The sequence below is a fragment of the Panthera tigris genome, chromosome A2, assembly GCF_018350195.1.
Source record: "Panthera tigris isolate Pti1 chromosome A2, P.tigris_Pti1_mat1.1, whole genome shotgun sequence".
Taxonomy (NCBI): Eukaryota; Metazoa; Chordata; class Mammalia; order Carnivora; family Felidae; genus Panthera; species Panthera tigris.
The window spans coordinates 365,652-393,060 of NC_056661.1; the positions used below are offsets into that span (position 1 = coordinate 365,652).

The window sequence follows — 27,409 nt, forward strand, 5'->3', positions numbered from 1 at the left end:
GGCCCGCTCTTCCTCTCCACGGGTCCCGACACACACACACACACACACACACACACACACACACACACACGTGCGCGCGCACACGCACGCACACCCATCTACCAGCAGCGGGATGACCCCTGTACCCAGCGCAGCCACAGCTGCCCACACGCGCGGAGGCCCGAGAACACGCAGCCGGCAGGTGATGCGGGCAGGTGGGCCTCTGGGCCCCCGAAGCAGAACAGCGACAGGAAATGGCCACAAACAGCTGTCCCTCAGCTCCCTGCGCGGGGACTTCCCACCACCGCGGACACGGCCTCCTCACCTTGCGACTGCGGAGCCGCCAGGGTGCGCAGGGAGCGTGGTGGACTCGGAACCGTCCGTTTCACTTCTACGTGATTAACGTAAACTTAGCCACGTGGGGCCAGCGGCCACGTTATCGGGGGCGTAGATTCAAATTTTGCTAGATCCTTGCTATAGAGTCTGGATTTACAAACTCACCTACTCGCTAACGTTTATGTGTCTTTGTCTGTAAACTTACGTATAAAATCTCTCTGTGGATTTGTCAAATGTATCCTGAACTGACCCTCCCGGCGCCGTTGTGGCCCCTCGCGGGCACACCCAGGCCGGCAAAACCGCCGGTCTCCGACGGCAACACCCGGCCTTCTCGTTTCAGCTCTGCTCGGAGAGAAGCGCCCTTTCGGAGGCTTATTCAGTGCGTGTGTTTTGCACGTTGGTGCTTTTTCTGGGTGATTCAGCTTTAAACCGGCCCCCCGAGCGTTCCCGACCACCAGAAGGCTGTGACGTGCCTTTGGGAGAAGACGCGTGTGTCGAATGTGCTTTGTTCCATGGCGCTGTCGCCCGGGACGTGGATGTTAACGAATCGATGATATGGGCCAGGTAAGGGGTCTCTGAACCGGAACGCAGGAGACCAGGTAAGGTGTGGATGCGGTGAGGTGAGCGAGGCTCGGCCGCTTCAGAGCTCCGCACGCCCGGCCTTGTGAGCAGGCTGCACGCCACACGCGCGCCAATAGTGACAACCGATGGTCCTTCCCAAGTCGGATGTCCACGGAGCTATAACTTACAGACAGCAGCGTCCCCATCGCAAAGCCTTTTACGCGGCGGCCTTAGCCGCCCCGCCCTGCTCAGCCTGTGAGCCCCCCGAGGGCCCCAGCGGCCCCCCCCCCCCCCCGCTCAGCCCGGGAGCCCCCCCCCCAAGTGCCCCCCGCCCCCTCTGCTCAGCCCGGGAGGCCCCCCTCCAAGCGCCCCCCGCGCCCCCCCCACCCCCCCCCCCCCCCCCCGCTCAGCCCGGGAGCCCCCAGAGCGCCCCAGTCGCCAGGGAGTGACACCCCGGCCTGAACTTCACCCGCCTGCGATCACAGGCCCGCTCCCCAAAACGCCTGGGACAGCCATCCTGGTGCGGTTCTGTAACACACCAGGAGGTCAGGCAGCGCCACCGCCCGCCGCGGACCGGCCCGTCCCAGGCCTGGTGAGCAGCCTGCGTCCCTCCGGCGTCCCGGAGCCATTTTCGAAGAGCCGCTCCGGAGACTCTCGTGGAAGCTTCTGGGAACGACTTCTACGCCTCTCTCTCGGGTGAGCACGCGGCAGCACCTGCCCTTCCGGGAAGGCCCACAGGCAACTTTGCAAGGAGCCGCCAAGCTGTTTCCCAAAGTGGCCGCACCGCACCCCTCCGCCGGCGGCCGTTCGCGCGCTGCCCACCCAGCCCTCGCCGGCGGATGGCACTTCCAGCTTCGTGGGAGTGAGTGCTTACAAGTTGCTTTATCTTTATTAGACGCGACTCACGCCCTTACCACTCAGCCCTTACGAGCTGTGCAGCCAGCACCACAGCCAGTCTGAGAATATTTATTTCATTACCAGGAAACGGGCCCCCTGCCCCTCATCCCCTTGCCTCCCCCCGCCCCCTTCCCGTCCGTCCGTGGATGGGCCTGTGCTGGACGTTTCACGCAGGCGCACTCACACCCCGTGTGGCCTCTCGTGGCCCGTTCCCTCCCTGAGCGTCGTGCGTTCGGGGTCCGTCCGCGGGGCGGCGGGGGTGGGCGCCTCGCTCCTGCTGGCGGCCGAGGGACGTGCGCGTGCGCGGTGGACACACCCGGGTAACGTGTGCGTGCGCCATGGACACGGTCATCTGCGGACGTGCACGTGCACGGTGGACACACGTTGCGTTAACCACTCCCGGCCGACGCTGGGTCCTTCCGCTTTGGGGCTGCTGTTGAGTCGTGGGGCCGAGGGCGAGTGGCGGGCGCGCGCGCGCGGCGACTGAGTCCGGTGCTAACTCCTCCCTGAGCCTCTGGAGCACTGGCCACACTGGCCACCCCTCTGCAGCAAGGTGGAGCGGCCTGGGTCAGGCGGGGTGGGTCCTCCTACGGGCTGAGAGGCTCAGGCAGCTCGCTCCACCTCTATTTGGGAAAAGGAAATGAAAGTATTTCCTAGCGGACGATTAAAAAGTTACAACAGGGAAGTGTGCAGGGAGGTGGCCAATGCATGGTCAGGCTGCCTGGGGTGAAGAGACAGCTCCGGCTCAGGGCAGGCCCCCGGGAGACGCAGGGTTTCTCTGGAGGCTGCATCTGGGAAGGGGGGGGAGGGGTCCGGGATGAGCCGACGCTTGAGAGGTGACGATTCAGGGGAAGGACCTTGCAGGGACAGGGTTTCCCTTAGGGCCTGGAGGCTGGGCAGGGCCTAGCAGGGGAAGGGGAGGAAGAGGCCTGCGGTTCCTCCCCTAATTAAAGAGGAGGGTGGGCAAGAAGCCTTGGGGCTGGGGAGCGTGACCCCACCACAGGGCAGGAGGCATGCTCTGATGTGAATATCATCAGGCCAGAGTAAGCCGTTTCAGTCCTGCCTCCTAGCTCCCTGTGGTCCGACCTCCCTGTGGGCCAGGCCAGGCTCCAGGCCACCCAGCTGGGGCAGGGGCGGGGCTCCAGCTTGGAGGGGCTGGGGGCAGCCTGTTGGATTGGTCCTCCAGTCCCAGCTCTAACAGACGTCTAGAGAATGGGTCAGAGAAGCTGGGAGGCCTATGCGGGATGGAGACAGGGTGAATCCTGCAAGCCCACTCCCTCGACCCCTGCCCTGCCCCCCAGCCTACTGTTTTTGTAATCCAGGCATGAATAAACACACACATGAACAAATATTCCAAAACTATTAACCATTTCCGTTTGAAACACAGGGGAAAGCCCACAGGGAGGCAAGGGGGGACTGGCCTGGTCCTGTGTTTTCATTTTGACAAAAGAGTAAACAGGCACCGTATCAACAGCCCCCCCCCCCCCATCTGATCTGAAATGAGGAAGGGGGCCCCAGCAGGCCCCCTCCCAGGGGTCTGGGAGGCCAGTCCCCTCCACCCGTCTGGCTTCTCCCTCCCTTGTTCCTGCCACTGAGAAGATCATGTTTTCAAAACTCTCAGATACAAGGTGATCACACACCCACTCTCACCCTAAATCATTAATGAGGAAGCAGCTGGCAGGCAAGGCTGGGATGGGATAAAGGGCAGCAAATGTAAAAGAAAAAGGAGACCGACCTGCTCCTACGTACATACGTGCTGGGGCACCCCCAGAGCCTCCCCTGAGGCCCTGGCCCAGTCACGAAACATCTAATTCATACACGCTGGGGCCTCTGGAGTCGGGAATGCACGTGTGTTGTAGGCCTCCCCGCTTGTGGATTGTCCAAGTGTGGTAATCAGTGTGGGTTCTCATCGGAGCCCTGCCCCTATCCCCTTCACGCGTGCCCTCTCCCCTTCCAGCAATCAGCAGGACTCGGGCTGGCCTGAGACGCTGGGGGCCTCATCTCAGCCACGGACACCTCCCTCGGTGGCCTCTTGGCCACCTTGCCAGTGTTTGCTATCTAACACTGGATTTTCTACCTAATATGAATTCTAATTTACTTCAAGGAGCTCCAGTGCACTGTGGAAATGAGGGATGTTACCCTCAACCTTCCCAGAAGAAGACATTGGGGAAGCTGTTCTAATGAGGGGCCTTGGCAAAGGCCCTGGGGCGGGGGTGTGAAGGAGAGTAGTGTCATTTAGGGAGGAGTCTCCAGGAGGGACGAGCCAAATACTGGAGGCCTGTGTAAATTAGGCCAGAACCAGACAGGTGGCCGGCCGTGTGGGGCCCGCTGGACTGGGCTTGGGCTTTCACCCTGAGCAAGGCAGGACCCCTGGGAGGGCTGCGACTGGAAGTGGGTTTTAACACAATTCTGACAGTGTAGACACTCCAGCAGCGTCAGCTGCCCTCTTCTCCCCCTGGGCCGTGACACTCCGGCGTCTCCCTCCCTCCCCACTGCCGTCAAGGAGGGGCCACCCTTGGCACCCCTCCCGAGAGAAGGAAGATGAGCAGCTAGCTCTGCGGTACCCAGAGCACAGCTCAAATGGCAGTTCCGGACGAGCAAATCCACGGGAATGTGTCAGAGATTCTCCTAAATCCACCGGGACATTCCTGATTAGCGATTCTGGGGCTACAGATGGCCTTGCGTGCGGGAGGACGGAGGCCCCCGTGGAAATGCGCGGCAGCTCTCTGGCACTGGCGCCGGGTGGGCTGCGGCCCTGGAGCTGGCGCTGTCCCCCGACTCCCAGCACTGCTGTTTGCTGGCCAGACCCAACGAATGTCATTGTCATTCTCATTCTCTCTCTCTCTCTCTCTCTCTCTCTCTCTCTCTCTCTCTCTCTCGTCGCCCGCCACTCCGAAGACCCCTTTCTCAGCATGCACAGATAGCAGTCACACCGGTGTCCCTCACCTACTGAGCATCAACTCAGCGGCGAGTACTGCGCCAAGCCCACCATGCGCAGGGTCTCCTGAGTGCTTCCCTCTCTGGTCCCGTGCGCCCCCCACCCCACTGACCTAAGGGTTACCCCTGTCACGCACAACCATGTACAACTCTTGCCATCATCTCTCAGAAAAATGTTTAGGATGTTCTTTGGCTGCTGAGATGGAGATGCGTCCCTGCCTGGATGCCCCATGACAGCGAGACTGTGCTGTGTGCGTCCGGGGCTCAGTTCCCCGGTGGGCAGGGGCCGCCTTGCTCCACGGACCTCAGTTTCCCCATCCCTGCAGCCGGGCCACAGGGCTGCGGTCGGGCTTGGCTGCTCTGGGGGTGAACAAAGGACGCCCGCACGCTCGGAGGTCAGCAGTGGATACGGAGTCCTAGCTAGTCTGGGACGCGTTAAGCGGCCTCTAGTTCCCCGCGTGCTAACCTAAAAGTAAGGTCTCCTTTTGAATCAGGCTTTTCGGCCACGTGCCCAAAAGCAAGATGGAGCCCCGTAGGTTCTCTGCCCGACCCAAAGATGGCGACACAGCTCTCTGTACCCTCACGCCCAGGGACGGCCCCTGCCCGTTTGCAAGATGGCGGCAGCCTGGTAGAAAGCACTCTTCCCGCGGCCGGACTCGCCACGTACCCACTCTCAAGATGGCTTCTCCCGCAAAGCCCCACGCAGGAGCGCAGCTAGCTTACTGGCTCAAGCTCCGTGACGTGATCCCGCCTTTTCTCCCCTCCCCCCGTCTCCACGGGTCGTTTCCGTCTCGAGCCCCGACGGACGGCCGCCTTCTCCAATGGTCGCCTGCCATCCCTCTTGGCTCCACCCCTCGAGCGACCTCCTAGCCATTGGGAGGTGCCGGCAGGGCCCCGCGGCGCCCGCCCCGCCCCCTCTCCGTGGCGGGAGCCAATGGGCAGAGCGCGCGGGGGACGTGTTCGGGCGTCTCCGCCATTTTGTGAGTCTATAACTCGGAGCCGTTGGGTCGGTTCCTGCTATTCCGGCGCCTCCACTCCGTCCCCTGCGGGTCTCCTCTGTGTGCAATGGACGGGTAAGTATTGCTTCTCCGCGGTTTCCGACGACCTCCCGGCGATCCAGCTTTCCCCTCGCCGCCGCCCGGGTCTCCTCGGGGCCGTGGCCCGCGCGTCGCTCCTCCTCCGCCCGGGTTCGCGGGCGCCTCCGGGGTCCCTCCCTTCCCTGAGCCTGGGGTGCGTGCGCGGGGCAGGCTGCCGGAGGCGGGGGGGGGGGGGGGAAGCGCCAGGCGGGCAGTGCCTCCTGGGCTTAGAAGAGTGGTGCAGGCCAAGCTCTCGAGCCCTGCTCGTTTCCGGCCTCCGCGCGCCTCAACCCGAGCGCACGCGGCAGTCGTGAGGCCCTTCCCGCTTCCCGTCCGTGTCCCGCGCGCACGCGCCAGTGTTCGCGCGCCCTGTGTGAGCCTTCCAGCTCCCCGTACCCCCCCGCTGCGCGTGCCCCGTGTGGCCCTTCCCGTTCCCCGTCGAGCCCCCGCGCTTGCGTGCGCAGCCCTTCGCGCCCCTGTCGGGCTTTGCGCGTGCGCGGTCTTTCCCGCCGCGCGGACTCTGCCCTCGCCCCCCTTCAGCCCCCCCCCCCCCCGCCCGCCGCGGGCCCAGGCGCGGCCGGGAGACGCCGCCCTCCTGCCCGGAAGGGCGCGGGCCCTCCTCCGCCCCCGCCGGCCGCCCGGCCCCTCCCCGGCTACCCACAAAGGATGGCCGCGCGCCCGAGCCGGGGGCCGGGGAGGGGCCCGTCCGCCCCCCTTTGTTCCCGCCTGCGGGGCGCCCCGGGCCGGCGGTTCCCCGAGCCGGAGCCGACCGCGGAGACCGGGCCTGCCCGCGGCGCCGAGACCTGTTCTCAGATGTTAGGTTTCTTTCTGGTCTTGGGGGAGAAATGCCAGGACCTGCGGAAAATGAAGCTCGCTTCAAAGTGTGACTTGCATCCCGCGTGTCCGGGGGACCGTTTGTCGTATCCCCGTGGGCGAGGGGGAGGTGCCACTTTTATTAAAGTTTGAGGCTTCCCGAGAGTTCTGCTTAACTTTGTTTGATAGTGGGCTTCGAGCCCTCCTTCCTCCCCGTCTGGCCCTTGGGGCGGGGCGAGCTGGTTAAAATGCCTGGAGGGTCACGTGCCTCGTGTGCCTCGGGCCTGAAATGATAGGTTTCGGGCGGAATCTAATCCAGCCCCTTAGAAAGATTGCTGCGGCGTGGTGGGCACGATCTCGCGGTCCGTCCTCCATGTTGCCTGGGATGGACCTCCCCCTGGGACCCCCTCCCCAGCCAGCCAGCTGGGGGGGACGTGTTCCCCGGGCCGGGTCGCGTCGCGGTCTGGAGTCTCGGGAAACGGCGCTCCGAGGCCGCGTGCCGGTTCGGCGGGCAGCCAGGGCTCAGATCCCGCGTGAGGAAAGGCCGGCCTCTGTGAAACACTTCCTGTGGGAGCGTCCCCCCCCCCCCCCCCCCCGGGGGACTAGGAGGCCGCGAGTCGCCCTGGGTTAGTGGCCGGGAAGCTGCATGCTTTTCATTCTTTCGGTTTTTCTGGGAAGTTTTTTCTTGGCTCACTAGGGTTTTTAAGAACGTGTTGCTGTCGGGGCGTGAGGTGTTTTTTGTTCTTTTTTTTTTTTTAACGGTGAGGAGGCAAAGGTCCTGCCTCGAGGGGAATGATGGCAAGACAGCAGGCCACAGCTGCAGGCAGCAGGACTAGGCCGGTGCTTTGGGGTCCCGACACCCCAGGGTTTGGGTCCTGGGAGTTGCCTCCCGGAGGACAGGAACCAGGGGCTCCCAGCTGGACAGCGAAGCTGGCCTTTGTGCAGGGAGGGGGTGCGCGTGGCTGCCCCAGGGCCTGCCGCGGGGTCTGGGACCGCCTGTCCTCGGCCAGGTGACGGGGGCCATCGTGTGCTGAGGCGGGTGGCTCCATCCACCGGGCAGGCCCGGTGGGGGGCGTCGCTGACGCAGTTCCCTTTGTGGACGGATGCTCCGTGAGTCGCCTAGGACCTCGCTGGTTCACGGTTGCCGCGCACCAGCCCTTGGAGAGGGTTTCGCCGTGCTGTTCTAGGAGCTGGCGCGCGGCTGAGGCGCACGGGGCTGCGGGGACCCTCAGGTAGCCCTGCTTCCGTCCAGCCCCCAGGCGGGAGAAAGTCCAGTCACGCGGAGCCAGGTTGATAAGTAACCTGTGTTAATGTTGTCTGTTCACTGGAGCCGAGCTGCCCCCTTCCCGGGAACCTTCCATGCGTGGGACGTGGAGTCCCCTGTCTTCCCCTTGGAGCCAAAGCTCTGACCTGGGGCCTGAGAGCTGCCTTTTCAGTGGCCCCGTCTTGCTCAGAAATGTTCCTAAGCGCTTCCAGTGTTTAGAAAGCAGACGACAGCACTTGAACCTCAGTAACAACGTCAAGGGTCCCTCCTGGGGCTTTCGAAGGGGGCAGCTTTGTCCTCGCACAGGTCCAGAGGCGGGGCCTGGGGTCCTGCTGGGAGGGAGGGGGCTGGAAGACAATGGTGGCTCCTTTTCAAGTTGAGATTAGTTGGACGACGGCTCACTTCCCTGCCTGAAGGGCTCTAGTGGGGGTGGGGGTGTGCAGTCAGCAGCGAGCCACGCTGGTGGCCATGGGGAACTCCCGACACCCTAGTGGCAGGGGCTGTGGGCTTTCCCCACCCCTGGGACAGTGGGGACACCGGCAGTGCACCTGGCTAACGGCTTTCTTTTTTCTCTCTCTGTAGCATCGTCCCAGACATAGCAGTTGGTACAAAGGTAGGTACTTTCGGCTCAGCCTGAGTCTGTGCCCGTGGCCTGGGCCCATCTGCCCGCGCCACCTCTGACTCGGTGCTCCCGAGGCATCCAGGCTGCAGGCCCTGTCCTCTGCCCAGTGGGCTCCCTAGCTCCCCTGAAGAAAAGGCACCTGCCCTGAAATTCAGAGCCTATGAGAGTCCTGCTTTACGGCTCACGGGTTAGGAGGGATGTGTGCAGTGGGGTTGACGGGGGCATCTGCCCCAGAAAGTTCTGAGTGCCCTCGGTTTGATGTGGGAAAAGTCAAGATCTGGTTATGCTCCAAGCCCTTTGTGGAGTGGGGGGTGAGATTGGAGGGGGTGTGGGGGCTCTGGGGCAGTTTGGGGCTACTTCTGATGGCGTCGTGGTTTGGGTAGTTGTCTGTTTTGAGAAATTCTGGTGTTTGTGAGCTGAGGGACACGAGAGCGCTGTGTCCCTTCTGTGCGGAAGGCGTTAGTTCTCAACGCCAGTGGCAAGAAAGGTGGACGAAGGAACGCAGAGTTGTCCCCACGGGAAGTTGGGGGGGCCACGTGCTTCTCCCTCCCGGTTGCAGGCCAGGCATGTGCACGCGCGGGGACGTGGCCTCCGGGGGAACCCTGGGCCTGATGATCGGTAAGCACTGCCGGTCAGTTGGTCACCTCCTGGGCTCCGTGCTGGGAGGTGGGGGAGTCTCCTCGGGCCATGGCTCCTGGGCTCCCTGCAGGTGGCTCGAGTGACCTGAGCAGGCAGCCAGCTGGTTTCTGGTCAGTCGGCAGCCGTGCCTGGGCTGGGTTTCACTTTTCCCAAGTGGATTCTTGTCTTCACACGCTGCCTGTCCTGATCTTCCTGCAGATAAAACCTGTTTGTCAGGTGGTGAGAGGGGAGAGGGACTGTCTTCTGAGGGGGTTGTAACGATCCCAGAAAACGCCTGGGTTGCAGACTGTCCTCCCCTTACTGTGGGAGCCGCTTTCCGGCCGGAACAGCTCTAGAACGGCTGTTCTCGGAACGGTCTCCTTCTGGCCATCCTGTTCCCAGGAGACCTGTGCTTCCAGAATCCCACCTGCACGGACAGAACCTCCTGGGGGGTGCGGGCAGGGGCTTCCTGCCAGTACAGCCCCCCTGAACCTGCATCCCCGGCCCACTGGGAGGGCAGTGTGGTTCTTCCTGGGTTTAGAAGCGGCTATGCGGGAAGTGAGTGGTGTCCAGGTGTCAGGGATACTTGGTGTTCGGGGGAAGGAAAGGTTGTCCTGCCGTGTGCTGTCCCGCGCTGTGTCCGGTAGCAAGTACGTGCTTGAGGATTGGTTTCTCTCGAAGCTTCGTTGACTTGAGGGCTGATGCCCAGTGGCCTCCCCAAGTGTGGCGTGGGAAGAACTCTGCTGGAGGCAGTTGGGTGGTCCCTGGGCCTGGCCCAGCTGTGGCCCAGTCACAAGGCCTGTGGTGTTCTGGTGCCTGAGGTTCTGCCCTGCGAAACATCCGCGCCTCTTGAGCTGGGGGTCCGTGTGTGTACCCGCGCTGTGTGTGTGTGTGTGTGGGGGGGGGTCTGTGTCCTGGGAGAGGAGCAGAGTGTAAGTAGGCAAGGGAGCACGATGCCCACAGAGACACGGATGCAGCCACTCATGGGAGTCCCGGTCCCACCTATTGCTGGTCCTCGGCAGGGGCCAAGATTGCCCTTATGAGGGTTGTGTGGCCGGCAGATGGGGGCAGGTCAGGGCCCGGGCCCCTGAGTCCCGAGACAGGAAGGGGCTGTCCTGTGGCTCTGACAGGTAGGATGTGGACAGGCCTGCCTGGGGTCCCTGCCGGCTTTCCTCTTGGCCTCCGTGACTCGGGAGGCTTGGGGTGTGATAGGCTGCAGCTGGCTGGTGGTTAACACTTCCCTTTACTGTGCCAGACCTCAGCCTGGAAGGGAGTCTGACTGTCCTGCTCTCCCTGAGCCACGGCGGCTCCTCAGGTGGAGCCACGCGGGTCCTCCCTCGGATCTGTGGACGCTTACCTCCACATCGCTGGGCTCCAGGGCTCTGGGCTGTGGGGGACCTGTGTGGGTTCCTGCCTGTCCAGGCGTTTGGGTTTGGGGACAGGCCCACATTAGCCGTCTCAGTAGCTGGGGCAGCCGGTTCCCGGTCCTTGTCCCAAAGGGCAGTTTTAAACCTCTAGCTTCCTTCGGCCGCTGTCACCAGCTGCTGGGCTGGGAGGTTCTGGAGGGTTTGGGGCACCGGGTGCCGTGCGCGCATGTTTGCACAGCTCAGCAGAGGAGCGAAGATACGGTGTCCTTGAGGAAGCACGTGGAGAAGGGGGAGGCCCTGGGGCCCAGGTGGGCTGCTCTTTCCCCTTCTGCCTGGGCAGCCGAGGCCCCGAGGCCCTCTCTGGCTGCCAGTTTTGGATCCAGGGAATCTGAGGAGTTATTTGTGGTTCCTGGTGGCGCCGTCCTAAAGCCCGTGAGCCTTGGGCGGCGAGAGTGTGCGGCCGGAGCCGGGTCCTTGGGCCCACGGGGCCCCCGACTGAGGAGTGCTGGTCCCCTGCGGTTCCTCACCTTGTGTAGGCTGGTTCTGCCCTCGGGCCTCACCTGGCAGCAGGGACGCCTCATGGTGTCTGGACCCGGGGTCGGTCTCACGTGGTGCTGGGGGGTTGACTCCAGTACATGGAGCCCAGCACGTGTCAAGAGAGGGGCAGGTCACAAGTCCCAGGGAGCCGGGGTCCCCGCCCCTCACTGCACAGCGCCGCCCACAGCGCGGATGGAGAGCAGGTAGTATTTCCGTCCGACAGCGACTAGAGCAAGGCTCAGGTTTCCTTAGACGCCTGGAAAATAGGGCAGGGCCCTGTGGCTGAGCAGGTGGCTGCAGTGCGACAAGGGGGCTTTGTTCCTCGAGTCTGCCGGCAGCCCCGTGGTCATCGAAGACGGTCCCACGGTCTTGACGTGGGCAGGGCTACAGCCGAGCTCTCTAGGACAGCCGGGCCGGGCTCAGCCCCGTGTGCGCAGGAAGGTCCTGCAGAGCGTGGGGTGGACGTGACGCGTGAACCTGTGCCATAGGCGTTGGGCCCCCCGCCCCTGCCTTGTCGAGGAGGAGTGTGTCTTGGGATTAGGATTGCGAGGACATCGCGGGGGAGAAATGGTCAGTTTGGGGTGCGGTCTTTTCTCAAGAGCAGGTCACACGGGAGAGGTGGACACGGGTGTTGGGGAGGGCGTCTGGTCTTCTGCTCTGCTCCACACACCCCCTGTTTCTTTCAGCGGGGATCCGACGAGCTCTTCTCTGCCTGTGTCACTAACGGACCCTTTATCATGAGCAGCAACTCGGCTTCTGCAGGTAACTCTGCGTGCAGTCCCTGGTCCCCTGGCTGTGGGTGGGCAGGGGACATCTGCTGGCGGCCTCCTGGAGTCGCGGAGGAAGCTGGTTCCGGGCACAGAGGGTTTTTCGAGTCTGGACGGTGCTTTATGCCTTACACACCGCTTTTCCGTCAGCAAATGGGAACGACAGTAAGAAGTTCAAGGGTGACAACAGGAGTGCAGGCGTGCCCTCCAGAGTGATCCACATCCGGAAGCTTCCCAGTGACGTCACCGAGGGCGAGGTCATTTCTCTGGGACTGCCCTTCGGGAAGGTCACCAATCTCCTGATGCTGAAAGGGAAAAATCAGGTATCTGCTCGTAGCCAGGCAAGTGCCCTTCCTGGGAAGGCTCAGGAATCCGGGCCTGGCTCACGCTCCTGTCCTGCCAGGCTTTCATCGAGATGAACACAGAGGAGGCTGCCAACACCATGGTGAACTACTACACGTCCGTGACCCCTGTGCTGCGCGGCCAGCCCATCTACATCCAGTTCTCCAACCACAAGGAGCTCAAGACGGACAGCTCTCCCAACCAGGCGGTGCGTTGCCGGGCCTGGGGCGCGGTGGGGTGGACTTGGGGAGAAAGGAGCCGGTGGCGCGGGGCTCCCGGCCGTAACTCTCCCCCCCCCCCCCCCCCTTCCCCACAGCGGGCCCAGGCAGCGCTGCAGGCGGTGAACTCGGTGCAGTCGGGAAACTTGGCCCTGGCCGCCTCGGCTGCCGCGGTGGACGCGGGGATGGCCATGGCCGGCCAGAGCCCGGTGCTCCGGATCATCGTGGAGAACCTCTTCTACCCGGTGACTTTGGACGTGCTCCACCAGGTGAGGTGGCTGGGGGCGTGCGGCCGCCCCCGGGCCTGTTACCGACCGTGGGGTTCCCCGGGCAGAGGTCGGGACCATTCTTTTCTCTTGCAGATCTTCTCCAAGTTTGGCACGGTTCTGAAAATCATCACGTTTACCAAGAACAACCAGTTTCAAGCCCTGCTGCAGTACGCCGACCCTGTGAGCGCGCAGCACGCCAAGCTGGTGAGTAGGGTCCCCGGGACGCCTCCCTGGCCAGCCCCCGGCCCCCAGCGCCTCACGGCTTGTCTCCTTGCAGTCGCTAGACGGGCAGAACATCTACAACGCCTGCTGTACCCTCCGTATCGACTTCTCTAAGCTCACCAGCCTCAACGTCAAGTACAACAACGACAAGAGTCGTGACTACACACGCCCTGACCTGCCCTCCGGGGACAGCCAGCCTTCGCTAGACCAGACCATGGCCGCTGCCTTCGGTAAGACGCCCGGCAAGGTGCCCCGACCGCCGTGTGCCGTGGGAGGCGAGGATGTGTACGTAGCTCAGTGTCCGTGCCCCAGGCACCCCGTGACGCCGACTCTGTGCCCAGGGAGGTTGGTGCCTGTTGCTCCTTAGATGGCCAGCACGGCACCCGGCCCAGACTGCCCACTGGGTGTGGGGTCACGCACACACACAGCCCTTGCTCGCGGCGGAGGTGGTGGGTGCGATGATTAGTGTCTCATTTGTTTCTAGGTGCGCCTGGTATAATGTCAGCCTCTCCGTATGCAGGAGCTGGTTTCCCTCCCACCTTTGCAATTCCTCAAGCTGCAGGTACTCAAACACTTGACCTTGGTCCCCACCGTCGATCGTGCATGCCCACACACCTTTCCAGTAGCTGTGCTTCCACGGGCAGCTGACGTGGGCTCGGTCTCGGGGGGAGCCCGCCTCCCTGGGTGCGGGTCTCTGGGTTCCCTGAGGAGCCTGGACAGGGCAGTCTTAGGACAGGGCTGTGCAGAGAATCCGCTAACCCCAGAGTCTCTGGTCTGGTTCCCTTAAAGCACCTCCCGGGCGAGGACGAGCGCGCACGGTGGTTGGAGGGATGTGTCCCTAGTAGATGAATTTAAGTGGCCCGGTAAGCAGAGCGGCATGAACCGGGGCGGGGGCACACCTGAGCGTCCCTGCCAGGGGGCCAGCCTGCCCTCCTGTGACAGGCACGGGCCTGCTGCGTCCCGCCCGGGTGTCGTCTGCATGGTGACGGGCGCCTGCATGCGCGCACGGCCGAGGCCCGTCCGGGGCTCCGTTGTGCATCCACCGAGTGGAGCTTCTGTACTGTTGGGCGCATGTAGATGGGGCCAAAGCTGGCACGGTCTGTGCCACGAGGAGAGGCAGGAGGAGCCGGCAGGCCGCACAGTGGGCACCGGGCCGAGCACGGCCGCGGCCGCCTCCTGTGTTTCCTCCTGCGAGAAGACGGGCAGGACCGGCACTCGCCTCCCAGCAGAACCCCCGGCCCTGCTGCTCACGTCCTGACCGCCCTTCCCTTTCCAGGCCTCTCTGTTCCTAACGTGCACGGGGCCCTGGCTCCTCTGGCCATCCCATCGGCGGCGGCGGCGGCGGCGGCGGCGGGCCGGATCGCCATCCCCGGCCTGGCAGGGGCAGGAAACTCTGTCCTGCTGGTCAGCAACCTCAACCCCGAGGTACGTGCCTCTTCCCTCCAGGCTGTCGTTCCCAGAAGCGCAAGCGGGGGTGTCACACTACTAGTGGGTCTTAGTGCGGAGGGGAGCGGGCTGAGCTCCTGTTGGCCCCAGGCGCCGGGGTCCCACCGGTCGCGGCACCCCTCCGTGCCGGTCCACTCGCTGCCGCCACCTCAGCGCTCAGTGTTCTCTCGTTCTCCTTTACACCTCGGCTTACGTCTCCGATTCCGTAAGACGCAGGGTCGAGATACGCTTTGATACGTGAAAGCAGTCCTTAAAATTTCTAGCCAGACACGACGCGGTCTGGACGCCCGCCGGGTGCCTCCGTCGGGGGGACGCTGCCCTGCAGCTGAGGTCCCCGGGATGGCGAAACCCGTGCCCGTCCCAGTGGCAGAGTTTGGCTCAGAGAGAGCTCGGGTGAGCGGAGAAGGGCTCGCGGTCCCTCACTCGGGAAAGATGGGACCGCCTTTGACGAGCGTTTCAGACTGTCTCTCATCTGTCTGCCCCTCCTGTGACTTCCTGGCCCGGGGGCGGCCGGCCCCTAGCGAAGCCTCCACTAACAGACTCGCTCCGCCTTGTGCTTGTGTGAGCGTTGTTCGGAGGCCCGCCCGCCGCAGCGAGCAGGAGGCCGGGGCCCCTGGGAGCCGGGCTGCCGCCTGGGGGTCCCGGCCGCGCCCTCCTGCTGCTCGCTGCGGGGAGGGGGGCGCTTTCCTGCCTGTGTTTGCGAGGTGGACCTGTGACTTGTAATGTGTGTAGATCTGGACTGATGGAGCACTCGTGTTTCTTATGTATTTACTGACCTGTGTTTTTTTGCTACTTTTTTTCTTTTCTCCCCTTCCCCTTTCCCAATTTTTTTTCTTGCCCTGATCCGGAATTTCTTTGCCAACTGACTGCACGGCACTTCTGCTTCCTGTTGTTGCTTGAAACAAAACAAAACATAAATAAATAAAAAACAAAATTCCCCCTCAAACCCTGCTCTCCGGAAACCAACCTGCCCTTGAATATTAACATCCTGACAACTTCATCATCCATCAACCTGCACGCCTGTGGGGCTGCCTCCTCGTGGTGGACGATTGGCAACTCGCCCCCTGACCTCTCCCTTTCCCTGTCCCTCGCTGCCTTGCTCTGCTGTCCTCTAAAGAGAGTCACACCCCAAAGCCTCTTTATTCTTTTCGGTATGTTATCATTCACACTTTTATTACCTTGTTTTCATTTAGTTGAGGTTATTTTTTACGCCCTAAGATGTACTATGAGTTTGCAGTCGGGCATTCTGCCTCGTTACGTGGCTTGCCTTCGGTTTGCGTATTTATTCTGACTCGGGAGACGCATGGTTTATTGCCCTGCATGCTTTTCGAAGAGTTAAACGTGCTGGTAGCATGCTAAAGTGCCGGTTCTTGGCCGCGGACCTTTCCTGGAGTTTACGACCTCTCTGCTGAAGGTAGTTTCCTGGTACCGTTCCCTGTGACTAGACGCAGGTGCCAGAGGCAGAATAAGCAAACCTTCGGGGAGAGCCAGCCCTGCGAGGGGTGTGCGGGGCGTGGGGGCTGGCGGGGGAGGTGGCGGCGGGGCTGCAGGCGGCTCAGCGCCCCTGTCCCCGCGCTCTCGAAGGCGTGTACGGCGACGTGCAGCGGGTGAAGATCTTGTTCAACAAGAAGGAGAACGCGCTGGTGCAGATGGCGGACGGGAGCCAGGCGCAGCTGGGTAAGCGGCCGGGGCCTGCGGGGCGGGCGGGCGGGCGCTGCCGGGCGTGGGCGTGGGGCCTGGGGTCACGAGCGTACCGCCTCCGCAGCCATGAGCCACCTCAACGGCCACAAGCTGCACGGGAAGCCGGTGCGCATCACGCTGTCCAAGCACCAGAACGTGCAGCTGCCCCGCGAGGGCCAGGAGGACCAGGGCCTGACCAAGGACTACGGCAACTCCCCCCTGCACCGCTTCAAGAAGCCCGGCTCCAAGAACTTCCAGAACATCTTCCCGCCCTCGGCCACCCTGCACCTCTCCAACATCCCGTACGTGCAGGGTGTGGGCTGCGGCCTCCCTGGGGCCCCCCCGGGCCCTCCCCGAGAACCAGCGTCCGACCCCTCTTCTCCCCGCAGGCCCTCCGTGTCCGAGGACGATCTGAAGATCCTCTTTTCCAGCAACGGCGGGATCGTCAAGGGGTTCAAGTTCTTCCAGTGAGTGCCGCCCCACCCCCACAGCTCCCCGCCCTGCCCGATGCCCCGACCCACCCCCCAATGCCCCTGGCCCTGTCTGTCCCTCAGGAAGGACCGCAAGATGGCCCTGATCCAGATGGGCTCGGTGGAGGAGGCCATCCAGGCGCTCATTGACCTTCACAACCACGACCTGGGCGAGAACCACCACCTGCGGGTGTCCTTCTCCAAGTCCACCATCTAGGGCCGCCAGGGACCGGCCTGCTGGCGCCTGGCCACAACTTCCATCATTCCAGAGAAAAGCCACTTTAAAAAGCAGCTGAAGTGACCTTAAAAGACCAGAGATTTTATTTTTTTAAAAGAGAAATCAGTTTACCTGTTTTTAAAAAAATTAAATCTGATCGACCTTGCTCACCCTGGGGAGGTGGGGTGCCGGCCTCAGGCTCCTGGTGACGAGTGGACAGTGCGCCCCCCCCCCCCCCGCTCCCTCCCCGGCCCCCCAAGCCCGTGCCTTCTGCAGCCCCTGTGGGGTGGGCGCTCCCAAACCTCGACTCGGCTTTCTTGTGCCTTAAAACCAGCTGCTCTGGCAGGGCCCTCGGCGGGGGGGGGGGGGGGGGTGGGGGGGCTGGTGGGTCGGCCTCCCGCGTGGGATCATGTGCCTGGCGCAGCAGGAGGCTGCGAGCTGCAGGGACCAGCCGGCACCCCCTGATCTGTTCAATCAAGTGTGTGATTCTCCCCACCCCCACCCCGGGACCCCAACTTGGGGCAAGACCCCGAGGCAGCGGCCCTGTCCTCCTTCAGCTCGGAGCTCTGTTTTCACCGTAATCTCTGTATTATGCTTTGATGCAGTTGCAGACATCTGTGCCTAGCAATATTTCCAGTTGACCAAATATTCTAATCTTTTCTCATTTATATGCAAAAGAAATAGTTTTAAGTAACTTTTTATATAGCAAGATGATAAAAATGGTATGAGTATAATCTCCGTTTCCTCCTCGTGGTATGACCTATGACCTTACATACTGTCCTTTTTTATTTTATTCCTTGTAATTAAGTCGCAGGGCAGGATCCGGTTTCCAGGGCAGACCCGCTGGGGCCCCGGCCCTTCCCGCGAGGCCCCAGGCCGGCCCTGCCCACCACCTCCAGATGCCTTACTCACACCTAACCTGTTCCCTGTCCAGGGGAAAAGCGCTCTTAAACTTGTAAACTTTCAGGGTTTCCTTTCTCCTGCAAATTTTGGACCAAAGTTTTGTTTGTTTTTTTTGTCTGCCTCTAATGCTGGGGCCCCAGAAGGTGGGACAGCGGCCCCTGAGTCTTAACTGTCTCCCACACGTCGTCCTGCACTCACGGGTCCAAGGGGCGCCCCTGCGAGCAGACCCCGTGCTGGCCAGCCCCCTCCCTCGGGCCTGGACCCTCGAGTTTCCGTGTGGGGTTGGAACAAGGGTGTAAATATTTATAATTTTTTATACCTGTTGTAAAACGAGGGGCAGCAAACGTGGTTTTTTATAAAGGTGACGCAGATGTATATTTTGATAACCGCAGTTACAGGCTCAGTATTGTGCCGGGAGCGAGGCACTCCACTGCCCGCCCCGACGGCTTGTAATGCAGAGAGAACCGAATTAAAGCGATTTTACAACTCCTACCTTCTCTGTAGGCTCTTTCTTCCTGTTCACGTTGTAGAGGGCGGCTGGCCAGTCTGTCTGCTGGACTTTGAATAAATGTCTCTGCATCCTGCACTTGATTCCCTCTTTATTCCGCCTCTGCCTTCACTGCTGTTTCCTCCTCTGAATTTAGCCTTCTCCTTTCTGACGGGGATGGGGTTTGGGGGAGCTGATGAGGTGTGTGGGGCGGGGGGCAAGGGTCTCCTCCCAGGGGCGAAGGCCGCACACCACTGCCCACCCCCCCCCCATCCGCGTGCATGAGCCTCAGTCCACGAGCGTGACATCTGTGTCCCGTCCTCCCCCCCCCCCCCCCCCCCCCCCAGCCCTCATGTGCGTGGGGGCCCTGGACCACAGTGACTCAGCCGGGACTCCAGTGGGTGTCGACATTTTATTGTCCGGTCACGAAGTGCTTCCCCCCACCCCCACCCGCCCAGCGGTCCCCGCCTGCGCCCCATGCGGCACCCACCCCTCCCCCTCAGTCCTTGAACCTGCGGGCCGCCTGCATCTTGCGATAGTAGCCCTCGGCCTCCGCCTCGCCCGTGGCCTCCCGCTCCCCCGGCACCAGGCCGCCAGCCTTGCGCCTCAGCGTGGACTCACGGCTGCCCGGGCCCAGGGCCCCGTCGGCCATGCCCGGTGGGGGCAGCCCCTCGCCCGTGGCCAGGTTGACCGTGGCCACGGCCCCAAAGCGCGGCTCCTCTTGGTCCACGTCGCTGATGGACGAGCCGGGGGACACACCTGGCGGCTTGGGCCCACCGCGGAAGCCGCGGGCCAGGTCCCCCAGCTCGTAGCCACCCTCGCCCTCCGCCCCCTTGGCCGTGCCCCCCGCCGTCTTCCACTCCCAGGGCCCGTTACCCGAGGACAGGTGGACCACGGGGTGGTGGGGCGCGTGCGCGTCGATGGTGACGATGCTGGCCGAGTCGCGGTCCGAGGGCGATCTGTACTGCGAGGAGTCGGAGCTGGCGCTGGAGGACGAGGCGGTCTCCGCCACCTTGGGGCCCGGCCCGCCCGGCGCCTTGGACATGGCGATCACCTGCAGCAGCCGCGGCGGGTTGGCCACGCGGGGCTGGGCCGAGGCCACGGCCACAGCGGCCCCGCTCTTCTCCGCCATCATGAGCCACTTGGCCCGCACGGCGGCGCTGCTCTTGGGAGACAGGCCGCCAGCCGCCTGTGCCCCCTCCTCGGGGATGTGCACCAGCGGCTGCGGCCCGGCCCGCGGTGGCAGGAGGACCCGGGGCCCGAGCCCCGGCCGGGCCTGCACCGTGGGGTAGAGTGAGGGCGGGGCCGGCCCCCCTTCCTCACCCTCCTCCTCCTCCTCCTCCTCCTCCTCCTCTTCCTCCTCCTCCTCCTCCTCCTCTTCCTCCTCCGCCATGGGCTCCGCGGGCGCCCGCAGGTGCCCGGGGCTGGCCTCATCGGGCAGCCCTAGGCCACGGCCCTCCAGCGACTTCTGCTTCCACTCGCTGATGAGCTGCTTGGAGCGAGAGGCGTCGAGTGGCACGTGGATGGTCATGTGGCGGCGAGCAGGGTCGTCGAGCGAGGGCGTGCTGACGCGGGGCAGCGTGTGGCTGAAGGTGACCATGTTCTCCTTGCCCATGGGGCTGCGTGGGGCCAGCAGGTCCACGTCCACGCTGGCCCGCTTCAGGCTGCCCAGCGAGGCCTTCTCTCGGGCTACGGGCCGGGGCACGCCGTCCAGCCGCCCCGGCGGCCCCAGCTCGTCGGTGCTCACGGACTTGTTCTGCTGGTACACCGAGTCGTGGCCCCGCTGGGTCAGGGCCCGCAGCGCATCCTTGGCGGGGGCCAGCGCCATCGGCTTCTCTGCCGTCGGGGCCTGGAAGTTGCCGACCGCGTGGCAGGCCTGAGGGCGAGGCGAGGGCTGAGGACCAGGGTTCTCCCCGGGCGGCAGGCTTGCGAGGCGGTCCAAGCGGGAAGCCTGGCCTCCCCGTGCGGTCAGAGCGGGGAGTCCCGCTCTCTTCCCGCGGGGGCAGGTTCCGGTCAGGCCGCTCCCGCTCTGCGCACTCGGCAGGTCTGAGCCCCTGAGATTCTGACTCCGGCGTTCCGAGGGAGGAGACTCATCAGAGTCCCCAGGGCGGGGCCAGGTCTCCCCCTTCGGAGCCCCCCCCTCCCCCCCCCGGACCTGGCCGGGGCGGCCTTCCCTGGGAGACCTCCTCACCGCGCCCCACCCCCACCCCCATCCAGCCTCCCCCTTCACACCTCTTCCCGCTATCGCCGCCCCCTGCCCCGCCCCCGCCAGCCACCCGGCCTTCCCCCCGCCCCCAGAACCTCCCCATGGGGGCAACCCCGCTCCCCCAGAGCTGCCCCCACCCCGGGGGCCTCCCCCGCCCCCTCACCAGGTAGGCCGCGATGCCAGCGCCGATGAGGAAGCCCGCGTACACGTCCACGGGGTGGCTGCGGTACTGCGTGATCTGGGTGAGGCCGCAGACGCCCGCTGCGATGGCAAAGCCGAACACCAGGATGGGCTTGAGCAGCTTGGTGGTGTCCGAGATGACGGAGTTGAAGTACATCTGGGGGGGGGGGGGGGCCGGGCGGAGCGGGTCAGAGCAGAGCGGCGGGCTCCCCGCAGGCGGCGGGCTCGGGGCGGGCCCCGACTCACCGACACGTAGACCGCGGCGAAGGCGGACAGCGTGGCGTGCTGTGACGGGAAGGTCTTCCTGCAAGAGGCCACAGGTGAGCCCCGCCAGCCCGGCCCCGCGCGCCTCGGGACCCCGCCATGTGCGGGCGGGGGGGGGGGGGGCAGCTCACCGCGCAGACAGGATGGCGTGCGCGTCGCGGCCGGAGCAGATGTCCTGTGTGACGTAAGGGTTGGCCTCACACGACGTGCCCAGCAGCGTGTAGTTGGGCTTGCAGACCGTCAGGAAGAAGGGCGCGTGGTAGCCCGTGGCCAGCTGGATGACGTCGGTCACCAGGGCTGTGGCACACAGGCCGAACACGTGGACGCCTGCGGGGCGGCGGGGTCAGGGCCGGGAGCTGGCGGGGGCCCCGGGTCGTCCCCCCCCCCCCCGCCCCGCCCCGCCCACCCGCCGCGTGCAGACCGCGGGCCTCTACTCACCCACAAAGCGCACGGTGCGCCGCAGGAAGGAGTTGAAGTTGCAGCCGCCAGCGTTGATGCTGCCCTCGGCGCCACCCGGGCCCCCGCCGCGGCCCCACAGCCGGGACTGCACGCAGTACAGCATGCCCTCGCCGACCATGATCTGCCCGACAGGGAGGAGGCAGGCGCTCAGCCCGGCGCCCCGCTGGGCGGTGCCCGCAGGCCGGCCCGCGCCGGGCGCCGGGGACTCACCGAGGCCGCAGGGGCGGCGAAGGCCAAGCTGAGGAGCATGAGCAGGGGGATGAGCTCCTCGTTGGTCTCCACGTAGGGCATGGAGAGCGTCCGGTCGTAGCACTGGAATCCCACCTTGGCCGGCTTGAAGAGGTCGGTCAGCTCCAGGAAGTACAGGGACACGACGGAGGACGCCACGATGGGGAGCTGCGGAGCACGGAGGCCGGCGTCACCCCAGCCCTGCTCACCACGTGAGCTCGGTCCCGTCCGCCACCCACGCTGTCGTCCGTCCGTCCGCCGGGCCGTCCAGCCACCTGCCCGCCCCGCACGCCGTCCGGGCACCCATCGCAGCCTGCCTCCGGCTCGCTGGGGCCACGAGCAGCTACTGGGCTCAGATCTGGGCAGAGCCGACTCCCAGTGACCTGCACCTTCCCTCCTCCGCTCCAAGGGTCTCAAACCCAAACACCCGCGGGGTCCAGGCTGGGGCGGGCGCCGGGGGGGGGGGGGGAACCACCGTGAGCGGGCGCCTGGGGTGGGGTGGGCGGGCTGGCTGCCTCAGGAGATGCCCGTCTCCATTTGATGGACGAGGAAACAGACAGGGGTGGGTCCCACGAGAGGCCTCCGCGTTAACTCCTGCCTTAGACGGCACCTTGGCCTCGTCCAGGCCTGGCCGGGGGGGCCCCAGAGGGAAACTGCCGAAGCTGGGTCCGCGGGAGCTGGGCTCTAGTCCAGAGAGCACTTACTGAGTGCCAGCTGCATGCAGGAATGTGGCCCAAGGCAGCTGAGTGGAGGGGTTCACAGCCACCTGCCCAGGCTTGAATCCTGGCTCCACTGCTTCCCTGTGCCTCAGTTTCCCCAGCTGGTAACGGAATGACAGAGTCACCACCTCCCAGGTTCGACGTAGGACCGGGTGAGTAAGTACACGGACAGTACCAGCCTTTAGTCAACGCTAGCTCGTGAATCCCTCCCCGTGGCCGTTAGCGCAACTGGGCCGCGGCGGGCAGGGCACTCCAGGCTGCGGGCAGGGGTTTGGGTGGGGCCCGGGCACATCACATCAACTCCTTCGGCAAGAGGGTCCTTCGAACTGTGATGCTGACGATGCCCCCGTGGCACCCCGAGCTCCCAGGCGGCGCGGCCACGGCTGTGACGCCGGCCTGGCTCCCCAATTCGGCCCTCGTCCCCATCTCCTCCCCGCTGGGCCACGCCGGAGGCGGGACCAGCCCCAGAGGGTCCCTGTGTGCCACCCCACTTGTCCTTGCATCTGGAGACAGACCCTCACCCAGGCACGGGAACACTGACAGCGTATCAGGCCCAGAGGAAAACGATCCACGAGCACGTCCTGCCCACGGACTTAACGCGTGTGTGCGTGTGCGTAAACACGCTGAAGTAAGGCTCACGAGAAGGGAAAGGCGGATGAGAGCAGGCACACACATGGCTCTGCGTCCCACGGGCCGGCCAGGCTCCAAACACCGCTAACACAGTGCTGGCGCAGACGGTAAGGAAAACACCGTGGCCTCGAAGGTGGCGGGGGGGGGGGGGGGGTGGAGGGGGGAATTTGGGGCGCTTCCTGAGCCACCAAGCGTGCTCCCCAGGGATGTTATCTGCAGATAAGCTCACTCTTGGTTCGAGGTGAGGCAGACCAAAGGGCTTTCCTTACGGGGACGTGCGTGACGCGGGCAAAGGCCAGGCAGCCCCTGAAGGCCCAGCTCCGTGGGGACGGTGACTCGGGGCTCGAGTACTACACGGCAGTGAAGAGGGACGGAGTCAGCCGTGAGCAAAGATTTCCACTAGAAAAAAGCCAAGAGCCGAAACCCGTCTTAAAAGGGGACGGGTTACAGATCTAACAGGCTTGAGTGGGTGTGGGACACGTTTTGGAAGGACCCAGGTGAGAGCAGGGGGTTGAGGAGGACGCAGGGAGGGAGCTGCTTGGCAAGGACGTTGACACCCTGAGAAGGTATAAGCTACTATAACGGGGATTTAAATACAAATTGGACAAACGGCTTTTCTGCCTGTGCGCAGGGACCCACTGGCCTGCGGGTGAGCCACTGGCTTTGTGACTGGCGTGGAGGGCTGTCTGCTCGGGACTGGGGACCCCACTCCTCCACCCACGCCCTGCCTGGACAGACTGGGGTTTTCCTGGCAGGTCAAGTGGGGAAGACTATGGCTACAGGAACGTCCTGGTAGGTGCTGAAGGATCTGTCCCAGGATGGGTAAATGTCACCCTGTGCCATCATCAGCACTTAGTATGCGTTTATTACATTTTATTTTTCTGAACATTCACAGAGCCCTCACTGCGTGCCAGGCCTGTTCTGTGAGCGCGCTTATGGGAAGGGCACCGGCCCCTTAACAGAGGAGGGATTTGAACCTGCACCCTCAGGCTGCACAGCCCACGTGCTGCATAAAGAGCCGGCATCCCCCCAGCCCCTTCATGGGTGCCCCCCACCCCCCCCACCCCCCGCCTTGCTCCAGCCCCTCCAGGTGAGCCACCGACCCCTACCTCAGTCTGGAGGTCCCACTCCCCAGCATTTGCCCCGGCTGCTGCTTTGGGCGTGCCTCTGGAACTCCTACTCATCCTGCAGAACCCGAGTCCCCCCAGCCCCCCTCAACAGGCACCCTCGCTGCGCCCACCCGTGTCCTTCAGAGTGGTGGTCCCCGATGGCGTGTGCCACAGAGGCCTCTGCCCCGCCCCCATCAGTGCGGACACCCCCCCCCCCCCCCCTCACCTCCACGAAGTAGAAGCAGGGCAGAAGCGTCATGCTGTCCTTTGGGGTTTTATTCTTCTCCTTGGTCGCGATCATGGTGCCGCGGGCTCCACAGGCCGTGGTTGGAGGGGACAAAGACGCGCTGGAGGAGGGGAGGCGCAGTCTGAGCCCTGGGGGGACCCGGTGCCCAGCGCCTGCGGGGGAGGGGCGGGCAAAGATGCGCCGTACCGCCCAGGGAAACTGAGGCTGGGGGAGAGGGGTGTCCCCGCGGCCTCCTCCCCCCCCCCCCCCCCCCCCGCGCACTGCGGCCCTGCCCAACAACCCAGCTGCCCGGCACCCCTACACCCCAGATCGGGGGTCGGGAGGGGCCCGGCAGAGGGCGGGGCCGGCCTGGTTTAGGAGTCCCCGGACGGGGGCCGTTCCCCGGCGTCTGGACGGGGGGGAGGCCCGCGGCGGGGGGCGGGGGAGGGAAGGGAGGGTCCCGGCGGCCGGAAGAGGGGTGCGGCCCCGGCCTTCGGCCCGCAGGCCCCTCACCTGGCGCGCGGGCGCTCGGAGGGCGGAGCCGGCGGGCGCGCGGGGCGGGGGCTGCGGCGCGGCGAGCACAAAGCGCGGCCCCTCCCCCGCGGGGGCGGGGGGAGCGGCGAGCGGGAGCGCGGGGAGGGGAGGGGGCCCCGCCCGGCCCGAGACCCCGCGCCCGCCACGGCCTGCGTGCGGCGCGAGGGGCGGGGGCTCTTTGTCTCGGCGCGTCCGGGGCGCCGCGCGCGTTCCTCGCCGGGCCGGTCCCCCGGCGTGCGCTCGCCGCGCGCAGGGCTCCCGCTCCCTCGGCCCCGGGGAGTCGGGGGGGGGGGGGGGGGTCTCGGGCCCCCCGTAGGGGCGGGCTGGGACCGCAGTCTGCGCCGCCCCCCTCCCCTCCCGGCTCGGCCTCGGGAGCCCCGTGGACGGCGGGGGCGGGGGCTGGGCGTCCGGACCCCTGGGGCCCCGGCTATCCTCGTGTCTCCCCGGGTCTCCCCCCGTGTCGTCCCCCTCCCGGGGCCCGCCGCTCCCCGGCGCGCGTTTCCATGGCGAGGGCGCCGAGCGCCGGCGCAGTCCGGAGACAAAAGAGCCCGGGGTGGGGGGTGGGGTGCTTTCCCTACCGTCCCCGCTCCCCCCGCCCCCCGCCCTCGGCCCCCTCACCCTCGGCCCGGGCGCCCCCGCCGGGTCCGCTCTGCGGGCCTCCAGGCCCCTCGCCAGGCTCCCAGGGCGCGCGGCGGGATGCTCCGGGGCGCGGGGGTGGCGGGTACGGCCGCGCATCGACTCGACGCCGTAGACAGGTGTTTCCTCCGAAACACACACAACCACGTAGGCTAGGGACTGGCTGAGCCTGGGTGTTATGAATGGGGAAACTGAGGCCCTGGGAACTTCGTTCACCGTCCAAGGTCGCCAGGCCCCAAACGACAGGATTGCATTTGGCTGGTGTATTCATCATCTCCTGAGCACCCACTGTGTACTTGACCCTGAACAGTCACCGGGGAGCCACTGGGAAGCGGGCCAGACCCTATCAATCCTGAAGTAAGCGTCTCATTAGAGTAGGGGTGAGGCTGCATTAATTGAGCACCTACAGTTTGTCGCCTTGACCCTTCTTGTTTTGCAAGCGACAGCTCCAGGGCGCCAGGCTGGCTCAGAAGAGCATGTATCCCACTTGACGCGGGGCGGGAGGGGGGGTGGTCGTGAGTTCGTGCCCCATGTTGGGTGTAGAGATTACTTACAATACGTACATTGAGAAAGAAAGAGCTCCATGGGTTTTGAAAGACGATTCTATGTGTGGTGAAGAGTGGGACCCAGAAGGTTCGGACCCCACTGGGGCCTCCCCTTCCTCTGCCCTGAGCCGGCTGGCTGTTCCCCCTTCCCAGGACCTCGAGGTGGGCCTCAGTTTGCTCTCCAGGGGCGGAGCCAGGGCAGCGGTTGGGAGTCCTGGTGTTGGCAGTTGTCCACAAACAGCAAGAGAAGGAGAAAATGGGGCAATCGCTCCTGGGTGCTTTCTGGGCGCGGAAGCGGGAAGCGTTGTCTCGGGGGAACCTCCTGATGTCTCGGGGGTCTGGGAGAGGGTGTCAGGGAATCTAAGGATCAGGGGTGGGGGGGTCCTTGTCCCATCGGAGCCCCCGGTGGTGATGGGGCAAGGCTCGGCTGTGGTGGCACACTGCCCAGCTGCGGAGTCTGGACTTGAGTCTGGGACACGAGGGAGCCATGGGAGAGTTTAGAGGGGGAAAGAGGGGTTGAGCGCACCAGATGCTGCTCAGAAACTTGCCCATGTTAAGCTCTTGGGCGGCGGGGGGGCAGCCTGTTCATGTCCCTGTTGCATAGATGGGGCAGCAGGTCTGCTGAGAGGGAACACTGAGGTCACCCAAGGGAAGGGATGGCGTCCTGTCTCCCGCTGTGCTCTGGCCACCCTGGTGGGCGGGCGGGAGCGGGGGGGAGCGGGAAGCAGGCCTGAGGGACGTGCGGGGGACACTTAGGCAGCTGCGCCGTGTGGCTTGGTGAGGACCAAGGCGGGGCCTAAGCCCCCAGGACCCCAACATCCTACCCTGACTCCCAAGCCCCAAACCACCCCACATCTGCCTTTGGGAGCAAAACCAGCCTGGAAGAACCTTCCACAGCCCCAGACACAAAGTGGCAACCCCGAGGCGTGGGTGGCCACCACCCTTGTCAAACCCGAGTTTCACCTTGGAAACAAATACCACTTTCAAAAAGTTGGGCTGGCATTTGATTAACAAAGTTACTGCCTTACGCTGTAGCACGCAGTGGTATTGTTAGCATCTTCACGGAGATGTGCAACCACCACCCTTGTCTCATTCCAGAACATTCCATCACACCAGAAAGTAACCCCGGCCTCATCAGCCATCGCCCCCGCCCCCCAGCCCCCCGCAAGCCCCCTTCCTGTCCGTGGATGGGCCTATTCTGGACGTTCACACACGTGGACTCACACCCCGTGTGGCCTCTCGTGTCTGGTTCCCTCCCTGAGCGTCACGTGTTCAGGGTCCGTCCACGGGGCGGCGGGTGCGGGCGCCTCGCTCCTGCTCGCGGCCGAGGGATGTGCGCGTGCGCGGGGGACCCGGTCTTCTGTGGACGTGCGCGTGCGCAGAAGACGTGTGATGGGTATACGTTCACACGTCGATGGACATTTGCGTCTCGGTTGCTGTGCATCAGGCTGCTGTGAACGTCGTGCGTGCTTATCGGGGCCCCCCGTTGCCCCCCCCCCCCCCCCCGTCCCCGGCTCTTTCGGACACGCGCCTAGAAATGGTTGCTGCGTGGAACTTTCTGAGGAAGCACCACCAGACTGTTCTCCGCAGCGGCTGCCCCATCTCAGTGGTCCCGATTTGCCCACATCCTGGATGACACTTGGTA

The 27,409-nt window shown here is 64.6% G+C and overlaps 2 protein-coding genes across 6 annotated transcripts; one reads left to right on the top strand and one right to left on the bottom strand.

The window, feature by feature from the left end:
• The first annotated feature begins 942 nt into the window (after positions 1–942).
• Positions 943–18,033, top strand: PTBP1 (polypyrimidine tract binding protein 1). 5 transcript variants are annotated; one of them, XM_042977489.1, is made up of 16 exons: positions 946–1,131; positions 1,362–1,572; positions 8,446–8,476; positions 11,694–11,769; positions 11,925–12,097; positions 12,178–12,324; positions 12,433–12,603; positions 12,697–12,807; positions 12,881–13,055; positions 13,310–13,387; positions 14,102–14,250; positions 15,389–15,422; positions 15,856–15,948; positions 16,037–16,253; positions 16,341–16,418; positions 16,506–18,033. In XM_042977489.1, the coding sequence occupies exons 1-16, from the start codon at positions 1,023–1,025 to the stop codon at positions 16,636–16,638; spliced, it is 1,986 nt and encodes a 661-aa protein (XP_042833423.1). In that variant the 5' UTR covers positions 946–1,022; the 3' UTR covers positions 16,639–18,033. The 5 variants fall into 5 exon arrangements, with proteins under 5 accessions (XP_042833424.1, XP_042833423.1, XP_042833425.1 ...); XM_042977490.1 differs by lacking the exon at positions 13,310–13,387 and having other exon boundaries at positions 943–1,131; XM_042977491.1 differs by lacking the exons at positions 946–1,131; positions 1,362–1,572 and adding an exon at positions 1,606–1,738.
• Positions 18,034–18,527: 494 nt separating this feature from the next.
• PLPPR3 (phospholipid phosphatase related 3) lies at positions 18,528–25,210 on the bottom strand. The gene is made up of 8 exons (XM_042977244.1): positions 25,202–25,210; positions 24,050–24,170; positions 21,348–21,533; positions 21,117–21,258; positions 20,810–21,005; positions 20,661–20,718; positions 20,398–20,571; positions 18,528–19,904 (listed from the first exon to the last, which is right to left on the bottom strand). The coding sequence occupies exons 2-8, from the start codon at positions 24,122–24,124 to the stop codon at positions 18,528–18,530; spliced, it is 2,208 nt and encodes a 735-aa protein (XP_042833178.1). The 5' UTR covers positions 24,125–24,170; positions 25,202–25,210.
• Between the last annotated feature and the right edge of the window lie 2,199 nt (positions 25,211–27,409).

Bases quoted from the DNA above. Each gene is read 5' to 3' on its own strand.
- PTBP1 (XM_042977489.1), top strand. From the start codon at position 1,023: ATGGTCCTTCCCAAGTCGGATGTCCACGGAGCTATAACTTACAGACAG. The intron at 1,132-1,361 runs GTGAGCCCCCCG...CTGCGATCACAG, and splicing joins CGCCCCGCCCTGCTCAGCCT to GCCCGCTCCCCAAAACGCCT. The intron at 12,604-12,696 runs GTGAGGTGGCTG...TTTCTCTTGCAG, and splicing joins CTTTGGACGTGCTCCACCAG to ATCTTCTCCAAGTTTGGCAC.
- PLPPR3 (XM_042977244.1), bottom strand. From the start codon at position 24,124: ATGATCGCGACCAAGGAGAAGAATAAAACCCCAAAGGACAGCATGACG. The intron at 21,259-21,347 runs GTGAGTCCCCGG...CCTGTCGGGCAG, and splicing joins TCGCCGCCCCTGCGGCCTCG to ATCATGGTCGGCGAGGGCAT. The intron at 20,719-20,809 runs GTGAGCTGCCCC...GGCCTCTTGCAG, and splicing joins CACGCCATCCTGTCTGCGCG to GAAGACCTTCCCGTCACAGC.